The sequence below is a fragment of the Lissotriton vulgaris genome, chromosome 2_1 (assembly GCF_964263255.1).
Source record: "Lissotriton vulgaris chromosome 2_1, aLisVul1.2, whole genome shotgun sequence".
NCBI classification, from domain to species: Eukaryota; Metazoa; Chordata; class Amphibia; order Caudata; family Salamandridae; genus Lissotriton; species Lissotriton vulgaris.
This window is the reverse complement of record NC_141687.1, coordinates 617,697,518-617,716,666: the sequence shown is the minus strand read 5'-3', so window position 1 is coordinate 617,716,666 and position 19,149 is coordinate 617,697,518. Positions and strand designations below refer to the sequence as shown.

The window sequence follows — 19,149 nt, the reverse complement described above, 5'->3', positions numbered from 1 at the left end:
AGAGTTCCCTTTGTCCACACTCGGTGGGGGAGGGATTAATTTCGAGTGAAAAATTGCATTGGGAATGTTAATAAAATCCCCAATCGAAAAGAAGGCTTTTTGCAGTCGTGGCATATTTGGGGGCGTGGGCAAGCAGAATAGATGTGAGGGGTGACAGCATTTGGAATCGAATGGACTATGTAGAACAGTAAGACTTGTAAAAATTGCATCCTTTGTGATTCACATGAATTTTGCTTTTAGGCTCCAGTACTGATGTCAGCGAGGACTGGGAGAAAGAATTTGATTTGGACATGACAGAAGAGGAAGTGCAGTTGGCGTTATCAAAGGTGGATGTTTCTAAGGAGGTAAGGACTCAGACCAAGTGACCATTCTGACAGATTCAACTTTGGAGCCAGATAAATCTGTGCTTGTTACTTTTTGATTGGTTGGGTGGTTCTAAAAGGGCAGTGTCTCTCTGCTTTGTTCGTTGCTTGACATAGCTGGCATAAACCAGGCTTATCAGTGCTGCTTTCGTGATTGGAAAATAATTCAGCCAGGTAAAATAAGAGCAATATAAACTTAACATGTCAAGCTGTTTTGTTTAGAGTGACGTGCAAGAACTAAATGTTGACTGTGAAGTCACAATGCTTTAAGTTCTGTTCTGCAGCTCTGCATAGACTGGTGTTAAGTATCAGGGTCTCCACCTATGGAGTGGCACGTGTACACTGTTCTCTTGAGGACGGTTGTGCCCATTCTCACTCGCTGTAGCAACAGTCCCTTCTTGCAAATGCTGGAACAGACATCTTCATCAATAGAGCTGCTCTCCTTGGACGAACTAAGAGAAGTTCTTTTTGTTTTAGCAGCTCCTCCGACCACGAGTAGAAGTCGCTCCAAATGTCAAGGATTTGGTAAATAAACAAGATACACAGTTTTTGTGATTTTTGGGGAGTTTTAAATACAATAGTGAAACTAAATCACTTTTCATTGTTCCTCTAAGGACCAACGTCTTTTGAAATGTAGCCTCTCTTGATTTATCTGTCATTTAATTGATCTCAGTACTTTGTGAAGTTCACCCTCTAGGGCGCAGACGTTTCGGATTGAGACCAAAGATGATGCTTTAAAAAAAACGTGGACGACGAACATTAGACTGAGTTTATGGGAGGATTTTATTGAAATATTTAAGGAATCTATTGTGACATATACCCATTATGATGCATACTAGAGAATTTAACAGAATGACACTAAGAAATTGAATTTAGCCTTGAGAAAGCCCTGGCGCAATACGCCACAGAGGGCGAAACACGTGTCGGCTGTCAATGTTCAATTTTGCATCAATAAAATTCTATTTTTTCTAAAAATTGGATCGACCCTTTCTCTTGAGTGGAAACTTTCACCAATGATTACAGGATTCAACCTTAAATAGTATTTTAACTTGGAAAACATACTCTCTCTTTCTAAAAACATCGTAAGTGTGAGCCTCATTTTAATTGACAATTGGAGTCGATGAAATCTGGTTTACTGTTTTGCAGGGGCTCTGGATTCATTTATAGACCTAAGATGGTTCTCATTTTCATTTACCTACTTATGAAGTCAGCAGTTTCCTCTTCACTGCATTGTTCAACACCCCTTTCTTCATACAACCTACCAATATTCTCTCTGGCCTTCAATACCGAACCATCTGGTGGTCTGAAGGAAGATCCTAATGGGAAGGGGCAATGTGACTGCTGAGGGATCGGCCTTGACAAGGTCAGAACTGCCAGTGCGCAAGGACTTTCCCGTTGCTGTGTCAAATGGCTTTAGAACCAACCCCTAATGGGACGGGCATTTGACTTGTAGAAAGTAAGGTATATAAGTCAACATGACTCAGTCAAACGGAACATGTGCAATACTTATATTGGTATTTTAAGATTAAGGTTAAATTTGTGTTTTTTGTGTATTTGCATATTTTGTGTCCAGTTATGGATGTAGTGATCAGTTCATAACAATACAGTAATTGCTGCGTTTGAGAAATAACTTATTTCAAGGAGGAAACTATTTTGGAATATGATATGAGAAATACTTTAAAGTGCACAAGTGATATATATAGACATTGTTTTCCAAGCAGAATTGCTTAGTTGAGACATTGAAGCATAATTAATGCAGAATGAGGGACCACTCAAGAAGTAGTTGAAATCACAACACAAATATAATATCAACACTGAAGTGTCCAAATTCCAAACGTACATTCTGCATTGAGTCCATTGATTCAAGGAAATTGATGTATATTCCATTCAACCTTATTCTTGCATCATTCACTATGAGTGTCCATCCCAGCCAACGTGTTTCGGTCTTACAACAGGACTTCATCAGGGATCCAAACTCTCATGATTCTTGAAACCAGCCCGAACAAACAGCTCGCCTGCACTTCCTTCCTCCCCCGCTCAGGGGTGCCAGCCGGGCAGTTTGCCAGGACCGGTTTCTGTTCCCGGTCCGGCTCTGCGAACGAGTCTTGATCAGGCAGTTCCAGGAACGTTGCAACAGGTGCAGAGTATCCCTCTCTTGGTTTGTGCAAGTCCTGCTGTCGCTGATAAAGGTCTTTTCTTTGTCCTCTTTGATGCAGGTTAATTCAGAACTGAGTGGAGTCCCTTAAATCCTAGATTTAGGGGAGATAGGGAAATGTGAGCAAGTAGCCCAGGGGTGTGGAATTCCTATCGCCCGACGCTGGAGACATGTTGGTTTCTGTCAAGGGTAAGAAGATTTATTGTGGATTTTGCCCGACGGACAGCTAGATGTTAACTAACCATAAGCAGGATAAAGCTGTTGCACTCTGGTGTACACTGATAGTCACAAAAGCATAATGAAATGTAATCAGCATGAGAAAAGTATCAAGACCTGTAATAGACTAGAAGCTCAAGATTCTAGCCTGGTTTTAACCAAGGAAATACTTTAAAACCATTCCGCAGGAAACTGCATTCTTGCTGCGAGGGTGTGTTTAGGGCCAGGCACTGTTTTGCTATTGGCTGCGAGGCGCCACACACTGTTCGTGAGGCAATGAAGGAGGGAGAAGACAATGCAGTTTCGTATAATTCATCTTCCGAAGCAGCTGCCAGCTGGTTAGAGTTTAGGGGGCTGGGAGGGGTTCTCGCCACACCAAATCTCCTTGCTCTCAGCTGCAGTGTTTATGACCGAGTTTCCTGCCTCGTGGTTCTGACGTCAGTTCCTCCAGGGCCTCTGATACCTGCTCTCGTTGGTGTTTTCTTCCACTCTGGCTCTAATATCCGCCCTAGGCCTGATGGAGGTGTTTCTTTCTTTCCCTCCCCATCAGGCTTTCTATGATCATGGCTCGTGTCACATAACGCTCTTTCGCTCATTCTTTCCCCTCACATATTTGCTCCTGCCAGGCTTCTGATGTCCAATATTCAGATTAAGGGAAACTGGGAAATATGGAGTGTCAGATCGATTTATGTATTTACACTTATGTGCTTAGGGGGCCTAGGTTTGTGTGCAAGGGTATATGGAGAGAGTCACTGCAGCACAGAGTCACTCACAAACCGTCTTTTGAAAGCTATTTATTTTCTGTTCAAGTGCCAAAATAATGCATTAAAAAAGAAACTAACTTAGATGCTCAACACCCAATCATGATAAAACATAAGCACACCCTTCAGGTTAATAAGCAGTGCAGTTATTCAGTTATCCACTCTGGTTTCCCCAGATTGTTCAGGGGAGGTGCTTACATTATTTTCAAGTTACCGGCGCAATCTATGCAGGTAGTGAACGCCACTACCTGCACGAAAACAGTCTTAAACCAGCAGGCTATCGGCCGTCAACCAGCTGTCAAGCAGGCTCACATATCCAATATAGGCTACATTTCTCCATTCTTCCCTGAACAGAGAGCGTGTCGAACCTGTCTGTTTTTCCCATGTGTTGATTCCAGAAGGCAAGACCACCTTCCTAATGGCACTTAATGCAACTGCTTGATATCATGCACTGACCAGGCAACAGGATAAACCATTTGGGAAGTGTTTTGCTGCATGGTAGGCCTGCTGAATGTGTTTGCTGCAGTGTGCCTGTGTGTCTGCAGGTTGTGTGTTTTTGTTTACAGGGTTCGCATATCTTTAGTTCTGTGCTATCAGCAAATTGTGTAGGGTGGAATTATGCGCGTTTGGAAGGTGTCTGTGTTTGTCATTGCAATGTTGAGTGTATGTGTGATACAAGTGTCTCTGCATTGGGTTGTGTGTATCAAAGGGTGAAAGTGTGTGCATGTGTGTACCTCAAGGTCTGTGTCGGAGTATGTGTCTGCAGGGACTTTCTCTGCATACTCTCTGTGTCTGTGCAAGGGGGTTTGTATTTCTTTTCAATAATGTGTGCTCTGTTCCAGGGTGTGTGTATCAGTGCCAGTCTGTGTGGGTGTCACTCCCAGAGAGTGTCTGTCTCTGCAGGGAGGGTTTGTGTGTCTGCCAGGGAAACTGTGTCTGTAGTTAGGTACTGTGTCTTAAGGGGTGTGTGTGTCTCTCAAGAAGTGTGAATCTGCCGTGTCATGTGTGCAGGGTTTCATGTGTGTCTGCAGGGTTTCATGTGTGCCCCCACTAATGTGTATGTCTCTAACGGGCTCGTGCATCTGTGCAGTGGCAGTGTGTGTTTAGTGGACTTGTGTGTTTGAGCAGTGAGTTTGTGTGTGCAGTCCGAGGGATACTGAGTCACAGTGCTACTACTGGGTTAAGGCAGGACCACAAATGGCCTTTGACTTTATTGCAGACATGACTTTCCAATGTTCCTTAGGGCTGGTGAATAAAATTCACCCATAATCAAGCTGTTCACGTTTTGGCCTGACATATTACTCTGAAGCAAATTGGCTTCAATGAACCCAAATATTTTGCTGTGAGAAAAGGGGAGAATCTCATGAATTGGAAATAATTTTCTTCAACATCATATTGCAGAGTCAATCGTAGTTTAAAAAAAACATTAAGTGCTGTGAGCTATCTTCAGGCTCTTCAGTCACTGACCAATCAAGACAACACAATTTAATGTTAAATTCCAAAATTGTTATTTTTCTTTTTTTTTTTGCTTTGACTGGTCTTCACCTACATCATTTATTTCTCTCCATTTGTTCTACTAATTCAAACAGTTACTGAAAAATCCTATATTAATATAATTTATTAGCTACTCCGTAAGTGAGCTCCCTCAGTCGTATTAGTGACTACGAGAGGGTTTATTTTTTCCCTAATAGAATCTCCATGTGCTTTTCTCACAGCTGTGAGTGTTGGCATAGCCATCATTCAGAGCACCTTCTCCTAGCGATGGGGAAAAAAATGTTTCAGCTCCAGGAGAATGAATTCACCTATGTAGTCCAGGTGTGAGAGGGCTTCAACTTTGCCCAGAAGCTCTTCGGTTGTGAGGGAGCTTTTCGCAGCTCCCCTTACAGTATAGAGTAAATGAGAGATTATTTATCCTCCCCTATTAGCCCTCTTTTCTCTAGGTGGCTTTAAAGGAGAACCTTCCATTTCTCTTAAAATGATCCCAGCATAATGGAGGCATGTGAGGGAAATTTTCCAGTCCCTCTGCAGTGAACTCCCCTATATGCCAAGAATTGCTGAGAGAGATGATCGTATAATTACTGGTTCCGCCTCCTCATCTTTCTCATGCAGTTTCAAAGGGCCACATTAAGTCAAAGTAACTACGCAGGTTACTTTCTGTATCAACCTGTCCTTTTTGTGAAATCACTGATGACACTTTAGTGATGAGAGAGATGGGCAGTTGCTTTGTATCTTGGGGTCTAGAGGGCACGGGATTAAGTACCTCTCCCCAGTATGGAGGTTCTGCATGTCATGCTTCCTTGCTTTTAATGCATCACTGTATTTCCTTGTTCTTCTTCTGTGGATGTCGCAGGCCCAATCAGAAAACAGCTGTGTGATCTGTTCATCCGACCATGGAGGTTATATTCCTCTATCTGTGCCTAACACCCCTACATACACAATTTTCGAAAACAGCCCCCCCCCCCTCATTATATCAGCAGTACATATTAGACACAATTGCTAGCCCTATCCCGTGCATAGCATGGTAACAGGCCATTCAGTTGTTTCAGTATTTTCTTTTCAACAGCACATCCAGATTGAGCTACGAGAGCACATCAACTTGTAGTACATGTTTGACAACTCTTGACCCAATCATGCCCACAACGCAGCCTTGTAATGTACCAGCTTAACCGCTTCGCTGCTGATGACGAGCTCAGCACGACATCAGCCACGGTAGTCGTGTGCGGATGACGAGCTGAGCTCGTCATCTAACGCGGCTTTTCACAAATTGCCGCACACAGCGGGAAAAGCCGCCGCAGTGATGCGGATAATGGTACATTCATTCAATCTATGCTGCATCTATATCCACGTACCAATATACATATAAACCATCCTGAAAACATTAACTTAAACTTACCACATCCAAATACGGATAAGATATTAAAGCTATATAATGGGCAAAGGTTTTCGTGTTCGCCCTTGTGATTGATGTTATCAATAGGTGGGACAAGTAGATTTTTTTTAGGACAAGTAGATTTGAGTTGCGTTTCGTCCCTAGGACAAGCAGTTTATTTTAAAAATTCCACACCCCTGTAGCCACTGGGCTGCTAGTCCGCCCCAGAAGAGACCACATCCGGGTGTGTAGGTCACCTTTTCTACCCAGAGCCCACTATTTCTACAACTTAAAAAAATACAGAAGCCTTCTTTAGCTGTACAAAACAGGCAACCCACCCTAAAGGTGTGGCTAGCCATCTGGAGACTTAATTTCCTACCTGTACAGAAGTAAATGTGCCTGGGGCAGAGGAAGGGCTGTTACCTCCCTCGGAAGGCAGGTCTAATTCAAATCAAAGGCAGTGTAGCCTTTGAATATTAATACCTTGATGTGCCACTTCACTAGCCATCGTGAGAGGGAGAAAGTGTGACCTCCTTCCTGCTCAGGTCTTTGTTCAGGACTCCTGGGAGTGTTCACACTACCCGGCAGGAGGTCAGAATCCTATCTTGGAAGCAGCAAGCATGGGCTGCCAGCCAGAGCACAGAAAAGCTGGAGCAGCCAGGTGGGATTTGTATCAGGGGTGATGAGGCGCATTGTTTGATAACAAACACAACCTAATTAGGTGGTATTATAATGGGGATGCAGATCTTTGGTTTGCCCAGGTGCCAGCTCATATTATCCAATGGACCGCCTATCACTTATAGTGTACTTTTATGATAAAGTCCACTATATGGACATATCCGCTTGCACTCACATTCCCACACCTTTAATATAAGGCACGCTGCCTCCTGGGCTCAGAAGGTCTTCCTTAGTGGTGCCTGACCTATATTAAAAGCAGTGCATAGACGTTGCCTCACGTGGTGAGGGCAAAGTTGAAACGGAGCAGTTTACACTGTTCCTGCAGTCTGAAATGGCAATCACGCTATCATTAGTTTAGTTGGGCCACTCAGGGTGGCACAAACAGTGCTGCAAGCCCTGTTGACCCCTTTACCACCCATGCTCTGGGTACCATTGCTACCATATACTAGGTACTTATAAAGGGGGGTAAGGTCCTTTTCAATTGGGGTTGCCAATTCACACAAGTTTTAGAAAGAGCACTTGCGCTGGGGCCTGAGCAGCAGGTTCCAGTGCACTTTCAAAGTCCTAACCATCAGCGTTCGAGGCAAAAAGGTGGTGGGGTTACCATACAAAAAGGATACTTTCCTACAGATTAGTATTTCAGTCGCCCTCTAAACCTCCACAGACCTATATCCATTATGTGAAGGTCTTTACAGAAATAGAGAATTTGGATCCCTGATGAAGTCCTATTGTAAGTACGAAGCGCATTGGCTGTGCTGGACCCTTATTGTGAAAGGTGCGAGAATAAAGTTAAATGGAATATATAACATTTTACTGGAATCAACAGACTGAATGCAGAATGTACATGTTTGGTCTTTGGACGCTACAGTGTTTGATATATTTGTGATTTGTTTGGTGATTTCGACAACTTTTTGAGTTCTCCCCCTATTGCTGCATTTATTTGTTGTTTGGGTGGGGTTTCTTGGGCAGTGGAACCTCTGGGGAAGCACCCTAATTGGAAATTAGAAGTAATTAGACACTGATGTGGTACATTTTAGCCTTCGTTGCTGGTGTGTTTTATGGAAGCATAATGACCTCATGATTTTCTCATTTTGCTCAAATTCACTATTTGTTATCTCTATGCAAGTAAAATGTGTTGTTCCTCAAGCTAAATATTCTCACTTCATCAATTCATTATTTACATGGATCCCCTAAGTAGAATGGTCCCAGAAAAGTACATATCCATGCACCAACAAATTGACACTCAGTTGAATCTCAAAGTCTCCGACCCTCTAAACATTTCATCCCTAAAGAACGTCCTAAAGAAACTAGTAAGCTGGATGTCTGCTTTCTTAAAACTGATTTTTAGCAATGCTCCTCTATAGTCCAATAATGCCTTATACCCTTCTTCAATTGCTATTACACACTCAGTAGTGCCAACTGCATATCAATTGGATTTACAAAAAATACAATTCTCGACCTATTCATGCACTTCAGTACACTTCCCATCAGTTTCACTTCTTGAGTACATTTAAAACTTGAATTCCCATTGAATCTTTCTGAACTGCAATCCAGTCACATCTACTGTCAAATCTTGTTGGAGCAAATGTGTTCATAGTTGGTCTACTCAAAACCACAACTACCTAACGTAAGGCCACCATTCTGACAGCATCACGGTTTACAAACTTAAAACTTCTACACGGAAAAGCATGCATTAATTGAAAAATAGCCCACATAACCCATAGGTGGAACCAGGTCTCACAGGCTGTTAGACTGAACATATATCTACTGTCCATCAGGAGAAAACTTAAAGCTTTTTTTATCCGAAAAAGCACCTTTCTACCACTGACACCCTAGTCTCATAATTGAACCTCCTTATATCCCAATTCACAGTTTCCCTCTTATCTTTATAATTTTGTCTTGACAGGAGTGTACCCCTTTTTAGGTCGAAGCGTACCAGACATGGCAGCTGTCTGGTTTGCAATACTTCTTGGGGACATTCTGAAAGCTTCCCTGGGAATGCATTCCACCCATTGCTTACCATTGACTTTGTGGTTTGAAACTCACATTTGGTTACTTTCTATTTTCTGGTTTTATTTGTTTTCGGATGTCCATTATCTCATTGTCCCTCCTATGGAGGATAGCCTGTCTAGTGTATTCTTTCACAAGTGCTCTCTGTAAACAGGCCTTTTAAATTTGGTTTTTAACTTGTCACATTTGCTGTGCATTCAAAGACAGATGTCAAATGTCCGGCTCTGTCTTCCGAGAGAGCTTGGTGTTTTACTTTATTTCTCTGACTTTAAAAGGAGAGTGTTTACCTTACCTGGTAATCTGGTGATGAAAACGTAAAGGCTTTTTTCTAGCACACAACAACATTTAGATGTCTATAAATGACTGTGAAAATATTTCCCAATATATCAGAATTAGGAAAGCACAAACAAAGCAAATGTTTTTGTAGTTCTGCACACATGTAATGGTCATTCCAATTCAGAATGTGTTGGCTGTAATGGCATTGCGCTACCACACAATGCATACTCCGCTCTATGAAACTCTTTGCCACTCTAGGCTCCTTCACTCTACGATGATCTAGGCCATTTCACGCTACTCTTCGACACTCTCTCTATGCCACTCTACTCTACACCGCTACAACTTCACTTCAAGACACTCTACGTCACTCTACTCAATGACAATCGGTGTCACTCCACAATACTCTGTGCCACTCTAAACAACTCCACGCCACTTAACTCCACTCAGCGACACTCCATTCTATGACACTCAACTCTATCACTTTATTCTACTCTGCAACACTTTAGCTAAGCCACTTACAACCCTCCACTCTAGATCAATCCACTCAAACATTCCATTCAAGTCTAGGCCACTTAACTCTAAGCCTCTCTAAACCACGCTACAACACTCTACTCTTCATCAATCCATCTCACTCTGTGCCCCGCCGCTCTGTGCCATTCCACACTCTGCACCACACCACTCTGCGCCACTCCGCTCCATTGTACGACACTCCATGACGCTGCCACACCCCACTCCGCATTTAGAAACAGCGGTTCTCATTAGTAATATACTTCATTATAGGATAAAATGAAGCACGAATGGCTGAGTAGAAGTATACTGTTCCAAAACATAATACAAGATAAAGGAGTAGTCAAAGAAATATGCAGAAAAATGATTAATAATATATCATCAAGTGCATCATGTTCCATGTGAAAAAGAAGGCAGAACCAAACATGACAATAGTACACAATAAATACTGATAACGAAAAGGCAACAAACTTCTCTGTTCCTTTGAACAACAAACAACCATGTACATATATGTTACAGGAATTGTAATAAATCTGTACCATTATGTCAATTAAGGTAATTTGGAAGTTAGTTTGTAGGATTAATTAGCCCCCTGCACCCCATTGTATCACACAGGAATAGCACTCATTCCTTGAATGCGACACACCTCTGCGAGTTGCCATGGTTACGATAGGTCTCTTCCGAACCATAGACCTTGCTGGCCCATCTACAAGGCCGTAGGCCTGGAACACGTGTGTTCCAAGCCTCGCTGTAGTAATCATCCGTGTCTTCGGGAAGAATGATCGGCGCCTTCCTACTGACACTGATTAGTAATCTTGTTTGTTTGTTTGTTTGAATACAGAGTTTTATATAGCGCGAACTTGACCCGAGGGTATCAGGTATCAGAGCGCTTGACATGAGCACCAGTTGTGTTACACAAGTGCACATTAATTTTTTGTTAGGCACAGGGAGATTAAGTGATTTGCCCAGAATCACAGGATGTTCAGCGTCATTGCCGAGGCTCGAAACTGGTTCCCCAGATTCGAGGACGACCAATCTAGACGGATACTAGTAACCACGCTTGATTCCAGCCTCGTGTGGAGATGACTGTGGTCTCCCGCTTTTACCTTGGATCCTTGATGTTAATATTCTTGTGAAGATGCCGCTTTAATATTAATTTGAGGCTCTATTTGGGGAGCTCATTCTCAACGTTATGTAAACGCTTTCCTGGCAAATAATTCACCATATCCTGTTTATTGTGCACACTTCCCGGCGGTACATACGTTCGTGCTTCATTCATTTTCTCAGGTGTAAGGGTAAATGCCATTTTTTATGTAGCTTTTTTGTATGGTTTTATCCGCAGATTATTTTTTTTAACACTAATTTTCCCTTTTTTTTGTTCTGTTTAAGTTCCTCCTTTTAAGTTCCCCTGAGTAGGTAATTCCTTCCTTTAAAAAAAACTTTGGGTGTTGTTGGTTCTTATCCCTTGCGAGCTCTAAAGTAGATTAAGGAACCAGTGCCAATTATTAATAAATTTGACACTTATACTCCGGGTTATGCAAGGTAGTCATTACCTTTCCCATTTTAAGTGTCCTCTATTCGTTGGTCCTGATGAGACCCTTGTATCCATAACAGGGTTGAAACGTCGTTGACACTAATTCACACAAACACACCAACTTTGGGATACCCTTAATTGACATAAGGGCACAGATTTATTACAATTCCTGTAATATATTGACATTTACATGTTTGTTTGTTGTCCCGAGGAACACAGAAGTTTATTGCTTTTTTAAATTATTTGTATGTATTGTGTACGATTGTCATATTTGGTTCAGTCTTTTTAACATGGGGCACAATGCACTTGATGTATCTCTATAAAGAATAATTATTTTTCTGCATATTTCTTTGACTACTCCTTTTTATTGTATTATGTTTTTGGAACAGTATACTTCTACTTGATTATAGGTTTAAAAGAAGCAAAAATGGCTAAGTACATTACTAATGAGCACTGCTGTTTTCTGTTTTGTAAGAGTACTCAACTCAGTGACACTCCACAATGCCGCACTCTGTGCCACTCTGCTCTGCAACACACTCCCCCAAGTTATCATGTTCTCAGCCTCATTTCCTGTAACTGGATATTTCAATGCTCATAGATCTTAATCAAAGGTAAGCTAGCCTCACCTGTGCTTCACTAAAATTACCGTCTTCTAATCTTACATTTTTTTCAATATATTTGTTTATTTAAAACAAGTATACAACAAGACCATGGCTAAGATATCTCATGTCAGTAACTTATAAGAAATATTTCACTCATTCTCCTGGATGTCTCTGCAGCATTTGACACAGTCTCAAACTCCATCCTCATCAGGCCAAGATTGGCACCCAAGGATCTGCACTCCACTGGATCTGTTCCTTCTTAACTGATGAGAACAAGCTGTCAGACTGGCACCTTACACCTTAGGAAGGCCGCAAACTCATCTGCAGAGTCCCCCAAAGTTCATCGCTCAACCCCACCCTCTTCAATGCATACAAGATCCCTCTGACCAATAAACAGATAGCATACAAGCTGTAAGCCTGGCACCTTACTCATTGGAATCCCGCAAACTCATCTGCAGAGTCTGTCAAGGTTCATCGCTCAACCCTCACCCTCTTCAATATATTTATGATCCCTCTGGCCAATCTCATCTGTGTATGTATGTATGTATGTATGTATGTATAGGCATTTATATAGCGCACTACTTACCCGGAGGGTCCCAAGGCGCTTCGACCGCTGCGAAACCCTTCCTGGCTTCCTTGAGAGATGGTCCCTTAATGGGTATCTCCAGGGTGAGACCAGGCATCCCCGGCGGTCTGGTGGGGCCGTTAGTGAAGATGAGGCAAGCTAATGCCCAGAGTTGCCGAGTGTGATCGCTGATCAGAGTGGGCACCGAGGCGAGAGAATTATCGAGTCCGCTGACCCTGGTCCAGAAACCTGCCGCGCCGGGAATCGAACCCTGGTTCCAGGCCGTCCTCTGCTCTCGGGTCTGCCACCTCTAACCAGTGAGCCACACACAGAACATCAACATTCTCTCCTATGCAGATGACACTCAACTCATACTCTCCCTCTCGGACAAGACACCCAGCACAAAAAACAAATTCACCACCTGCATGATCAAAGTCGCTTACTGAATAAAAGCCAACTGTCTCAAGAACAACACCGGCAAGAACACTTCACTATGGTACTCTGGCAGGTGACCGGCCAAACTCGGACCCACACCTAGAAACCATACCAAGAACCTCTGAATAATCGACAGCAAATTGGACATGACTGCACAAGTCAATGCTGTCACTGCATCCTGCTTCCACAACCTGAAAATGCTGAGGAAAATCTTCTAATGGCTCCCAAGCAACACAAGAAAAACTCACTCATGCCCTAGTCACCAGCAGGCATCCCATCCTGAACTCGGACACCATCTAGAGCTTGGCAGCCAGACTCATCCTCATGGCAAAGGTCACGTGGATTATCGAGAGATATTACACTCATGGTGTCCTTTAAGATATATATTCAGGACTTATAATGCCGTTTACATAGGGTATCACTAGGAATGAAAACACACTGCAATTAAAGTGTTTATATAGTCAAATGACTAATTCACCATCCAAGTTTTGTTTTTCTCTCAAAAATCAATTAAATATTCATTGACTTTATGGGATTATCTGGTTGTAGATCAGTAATTAATCACCTGCAGAAGGACGACCTAGTCCGAAATGCAATGGGCATGGATTGGATTCCATAAGAGACTATATGTATGTGAAGCTTGTAAAATGAAGAGTACAAATGTCACGTAATGGTTGAAATAAGAATGGTTGAATTCGATTAAACATTGGTGAAAAGTACAAGAAGTTTGGTTATTTGGAAGGCATTACAATTAATACAACTTTGTGCTCAAGGATTATATTACTAAAGCCATATAATGTCATTGAATTAATATATAAAGACACAATTTCTTTCTCCTCTTCCTGATGTATCCCATGCTTTCCACAGTTTAGTCTCCTTTCATTTCCAAGTGGTTCCATTGTCAGTTACAAAAGTCCGTTCTCCTTCATGCCTCCTGCCTGACATGACTCAGATAGTCACCAATTGTTGCATAAATATACAGTCCGTGTAATCATCTGTCAAAGCAGATCATGCTATTTAAAACCGATCCTACCATCCCAGCATGTCAGAGGCTTTCTCCGGATAGATTGAAGTCACAACAGTGCAAGTAGGCTTGTGATGTATTTTCTAGAATGTAACATAAGTTGTGGTTGGGTTAATGCTTCTATCTAGTTTGATCAGGGTGTATTTGTTCTGGCTGTAATTTCAGCAAACTTGTGACCAGATGATTTTCTGGAATTTTGCTGTCTGGTTTAAGTATCAATAGTGGTTGGTAAGACTTGATGTTAGTTGGGTCACAGCATGGCTTGCACAGAGCCTCAATGATAGCCTCCCTCGTGCGGTGGGGTTGAGATGTATTATTCTTTGCAAATATGCATACTTTGTGTAGTCTTGGTGCTAGGATATCACTAAATGCGGATTTAGAATTGTTGGGTTTCTAACTTATGCTAACATTTTCATGACACTACCTTTTCCTGTACAGAAATGGGTACCTTTAATGCATCTCTTTCATCTGGGCCAGCCTGTTGAACATAGCTTACTCAGTTACTCAGTATCAATTTGTTGGCTAGGTTGTATGGTTGAGTTCAACTTGGTGTATAAATCTGCAACAATGCCAGTTGAGAGTAAATTGGTCTACCATGGTCCACCTGCAAGATGTGAAAATGGTGTGCATCCAATGGGGCCAATTTAGGTTTCAATCTTTTTATTACTATTCATTACACAAACAGGGAAGATCCACCTGAGCCATAGAGACATTGCTTTGTAGGCAAAATCGGCCCTCTGTGTCTAGCGAGAAGCTAAGCAATGAAAAAAACTAAACAATCAATACAAAAAGGGGAAACTTTTCTTACCCAACCTACCCCCCCCCATCCCTTGTCCCCAAAGTGGTTGTCAATGAAGGGCCCCACTAATTCGCAGTCTGCCACTGTGCGTATTAGTTCTCCGTGGTGTGTGGGGCAGAAAGACGGAAGAGGCTTAAGTACCTCGGACACGACGTCTGAAGAGAGATAAAAGGCTGCCAAAGGTCAACAAAGGTGGAACCCTTCTCTGCAGGGTGAGTCATCTTTTCCATCCCCAAAACCAACCATAAGCGTTGCAGCCAACCCGTGAAGGTAGGTACCTGGGAGGTCTTCCAGTGGATTAAGATATTCTGTATGGTTGAGTCCAGGGCAATCGCGATCCGGCCAACACGTCCCGATTGAACGTGGGGTAAATGTAAATGCCATTTGTAAAGCGCACAGCTACCTCCAACGGAGGTGTCCCGGCGCTGTCCGTATACTGCTTAGGAACCCTTCGTGGTTTTTCCCTGTGGAATGTCCACTCCTGGGCACCCCCAAGGTGAAGCCAGGCATCCCAGCGCTGTTGGGGCCGTTGTGGAGATTAAGCAAGCTATTGTCCAGAGTTGCAGAGTGGGACCCATGATTAGAATAGGCACCGAGGCGAGAATTATCAGGTCTGAGGAAATTGAGCCCAAGACCCGCCGAGGCGGGTATTGAACCCTGGTCCCGGACCGGACCTCTGCATCAGGGTCTGCGGTTCTAACCATTGAGCCACACTACTGAGCGGGTTTGGTAGGCCTAGCAGTACATAAGCAGGAATTCGCTGTATGTGGGTATCGAGGTGTTAATCTAGCTCATCGAGAATTTGGGACCAAAGGCATTGTATTCGGTCGCAGTCCCAAAAGAGGTGCACCAGTGTACCCTACTTCCCACAGCCCCTCCAGCAGTCTGGATTTTGGTGGGGTCAGTCTTATGGATGCGCTCAGGCGTGAAATACCAATATGTGATTACTTTTGTCCATTTTTCTGTCAGCCCCATGTTCTGTGCCGAGTGTTGTGCCCTATAGTACACCCCCTCCCACTCTTTGTGGCAGAGGGATCTGCCAAGGTCCCGCTTCCAAAGCACGCGACCCACATTGTACGTACGTACGTACGTACGTACGTACGTGTTTGTGTGTGTGCTGAGAGAGTACCATCTTATAGAGATCTAAAATTAATTTCTTGCCCGTAATGCGGGTTAAAAGCCACTTTTCATAGTGGGTAAGGTGGCGTTGGGCCTGAGGTCTATGTGCGGGTGTAGCGCCCAATGGCGGAGTTGCAGGTACTGTAGTCTCTCAGACCCATAATACTCTCTAATCTGAGGGAAAGGGATGATCCCAACCACGTCAAATAGGTGTCCCAATGTCCGGCATTACATGGGGCATGTATGTATGTATTGCACATTTGTATAGCGCGAACTGTCACCCAAAGGGTATCCTGGCGCTTTTGACTCTACTGAACCAGATACACAGATCACACCGTTACACTGTCCTAGGGAAGAGGTAGGTTTTTAAGTCCCTCTTGAAAGATGGAAATACCCTTAGATTCCTTAAAGACAGGGGGAGGGAGTTCCAAAGTTTGGCGGCTGCGTATCCAAAGCAGCGGCCACCCATCCGTAGCCTCTGGATTCTCAGAACCACCACCAGACATGCCGAGGAGGAGCGTAATGGTCTCGCTGCATGGTACCACGAGAAAAGTTTCTGCAGCATGACTGGTCCTTGATCATGCAAAGCCTTAAAGACCAGGCAGGATGCTTTAAAACAGATTCGCTGCTGAACTGGTTACCAGTGAAGGTCTTTTAGCGCGAGGGAAGAGGAAGCTGCGCGAGGCCTGGAGAGAGAGAGAGAGAGAGAGAGAGAGAGAGAGAGCGGGCTTCGCTGCCATGTTTTGAATACGCTGCAGCTTGCTAATCATAGTGCTGGGTGCCCCCAGAAGCAGTGCGTTACAGTAATCAATCCTGCTAAGGATAATACCACGCACCACCTCTGGCCTGGCCTGAGCCGGGAGCAGGGGAAGAATTTTTCGCAGAATGCGAAGTAGCATCATGCAAGTAGAAATGGTTTTGTTAACAAAACCATCCAGCTGTAGGTTAGGGCCGAACATAACTCCAAGGTTGCGAGCAGAGTCCGCCGCCACCACTGTGCCCAAGGAGGATGAAGGCCAGAAATCTGCCAGTAAAGGACGCGGGGTACGGTCAGATGAACAATACAGTACCTCGGTCTTTGAGCCGTTAAACTGGAGAGAATTGTTTCTCAACCAGTCTGCAGTGGCAGTCATACATTGATGGAAAGTCTCTTTAGACACCGCATCTTCTCCTTCAAGGGAGAAGATGAGCTGGGTGTCGTCAGCATAGTTAATCACAGAGATACCGAAGGACTTGATCAAACTAATCAGGGGGCGAAGGTACAGATTAAATAAAATAGGACTAATCGCTGACCCTTGGGGTACACCCTGCCCTACTCTCCTGATACCTAACTTGAAAGGCGGTAAAGCCACCACCTGGTGTCTATTCTGGAGATATGAGATTAGCCAATCCATTGCAAATCACGCTACCCCAATCTCCTCCAGCCTGCTGATGAGTGGCGTGGCTGACCGAATCGAACGCGGCCGACATGTCGAGCAGCACTAAGAAGGCTGCCCGGCCATTGTCGACCCGCGAGCGAAGAGCATCCAGCACGACCACCAGCGCCGACTCCGTGCCATGAGCCGGCCGGAAGCCGAACTGGGCCACAACCAAACAGGTGTTACTTTCCAGGAAGCTGGACAGAGACTGGGTCACTAGCATCAAAGTGTGAATGAAGTCTCACCGATACCGGGCTGGAAAACAGGGGTGTCATAAAGCGGGGTGAGTGGCGAAGGGAAGGTAGTCCGGTTGTGTTTAAGATTAGTTTGAGCCCAGGTTTCCAGGATTGTGCGAGTGATATAGGAAGCATAGAGGTTGGGAGGTCTATGTGTCTTTTGGAGGAAAGGGACCTTCTGTAGCGGTGTGGCTGCCACTGCTTGGTCCTGAAACAGCCAGTGCTTCTCGGACTCAATCCGGTTCCATTCGACCAGGTGGCACAGTTGTGCCGCCTGGTGATAAAGCTGTAGTTCCGGGACTCCCAGGCCACATTCCTCAGGAGGCATTACTGTGATGGATCTCTTCAGTCGAGGTCTACAGCCTCACTAGATGAACTGGGAAAGCTTGGATTGGATCTGTTTAATCCACCCCAGGGTAGCCGCAGGGGGAGAGTCTGGAACACATATAGTATTTGGGGCAGAACCATCATTTTGTTGGCGGCCACTTTGCCCAGCCAAGTATAGCCCGTATCCGGCTCCGCAGTTTGGCGTAGTTGGTAGAAACTATCTCCGGCAACATGGGCGCCAACTGAATGCCTAAGTATGTGACAGTCTCATCCGCCCACTGGGTTGGGTGCTGAACTCTGTGGCGCGCTAGTGTGGAGGGTGACCAGGATAGATTGAGCGCGACAGACTTCTCCACATTGACCTTAATCCCGAGACCTGCGCAAAATCTCCCAGTTCTGCCAGAAAGGCCCTCAGTGCGGGAAGAGGGTCTGAGAGAGTGACCAGGACATCGTCCGCGTAGAGGCTAATAGTATGGGTGTCCCCACCGAATTTAATCTCAGTGATAAAGAGGGTTCTGTCGGACCCTTTGAACCAAAGGCTCCATATAGAGCGCAAAGAGCAGGGGTGAGAGTGGGCACCCCTGTCGCGTGCCTCTACCTATCCTAAAACAGGTCGACGTGTGTCCATTGACTCACACAGAAGCTGAAGGGAATCGATACCAATTGAGAATGTGTGTCCACAGCTTCTCTCCCATCCCCACCTGCGTCAGAACATTTTCTAAGTTAGGCCAGTGGACTCTGTCAAAGGCTTTCTCCGCATCGATGGTGAGGAGCATGTATTCTCCATGCTTCCAAGAGGCCTTTTCGATAAGGTGAAGGACCTTTTTGGTGTTGTCACTCGTCTGATGTTGAGGGATAAAACCTGCCTGGTCGGGGTCGATTATCCCAGGCATGTAAGGTGCCAGACGAGAGGCGAGAATCCCAGTATAGAGCTTGAGATCGATGTTAAGGAGAGATATTGGGCAGTATGACCCACAGCTAGTGCTATCTTTGCCGGGCTTTGGGATGACTACGATGGCTGCCTCGAGCATGTCCTCAGGGAGCGCTCCTGTGAGCGCAAAGGAATTAAAAAGGCGCGTTAGAAAAGGTGCCGCCGTCAAGCAGAACTGTTTATAAAAGGCCTCTGAATATCCGTCGGGTCCCGGCGACTTAGCGGGTTGGAAGCGCGAGAGACGGCGGCTATGACTTTTTCTCATCACGGATCTCTCTCTCCAGGTATTCAGCCTGGCCCCTAGTTAAGGAGGGGAGCCGGGCAT

At 44.5% G+C, this 19,149-nt stretch overlaps 1 protein-coding gene across 1 annotated transcript in view; it reads left to right on the top strand.

The window, feature by feature from the left end:
• BSDC1 (BSD domain containing 1) overlaps positions 1 to 19,149 on the top strand; it is a 257,684-nt gene that overhangs the window by 212,114 nt on the left and 26,421 nt on the right. The window contains exon 10 of the mRNA XM_086955699.1: positions 241 to 344. Within this exon, the coding sequence (XP_086811825.1) occupies positions 241 to 344 (104 nt within the window). The remainder of the gene's footprint in view (positions 1 to 240; positions 345 to 19,149) is intronic.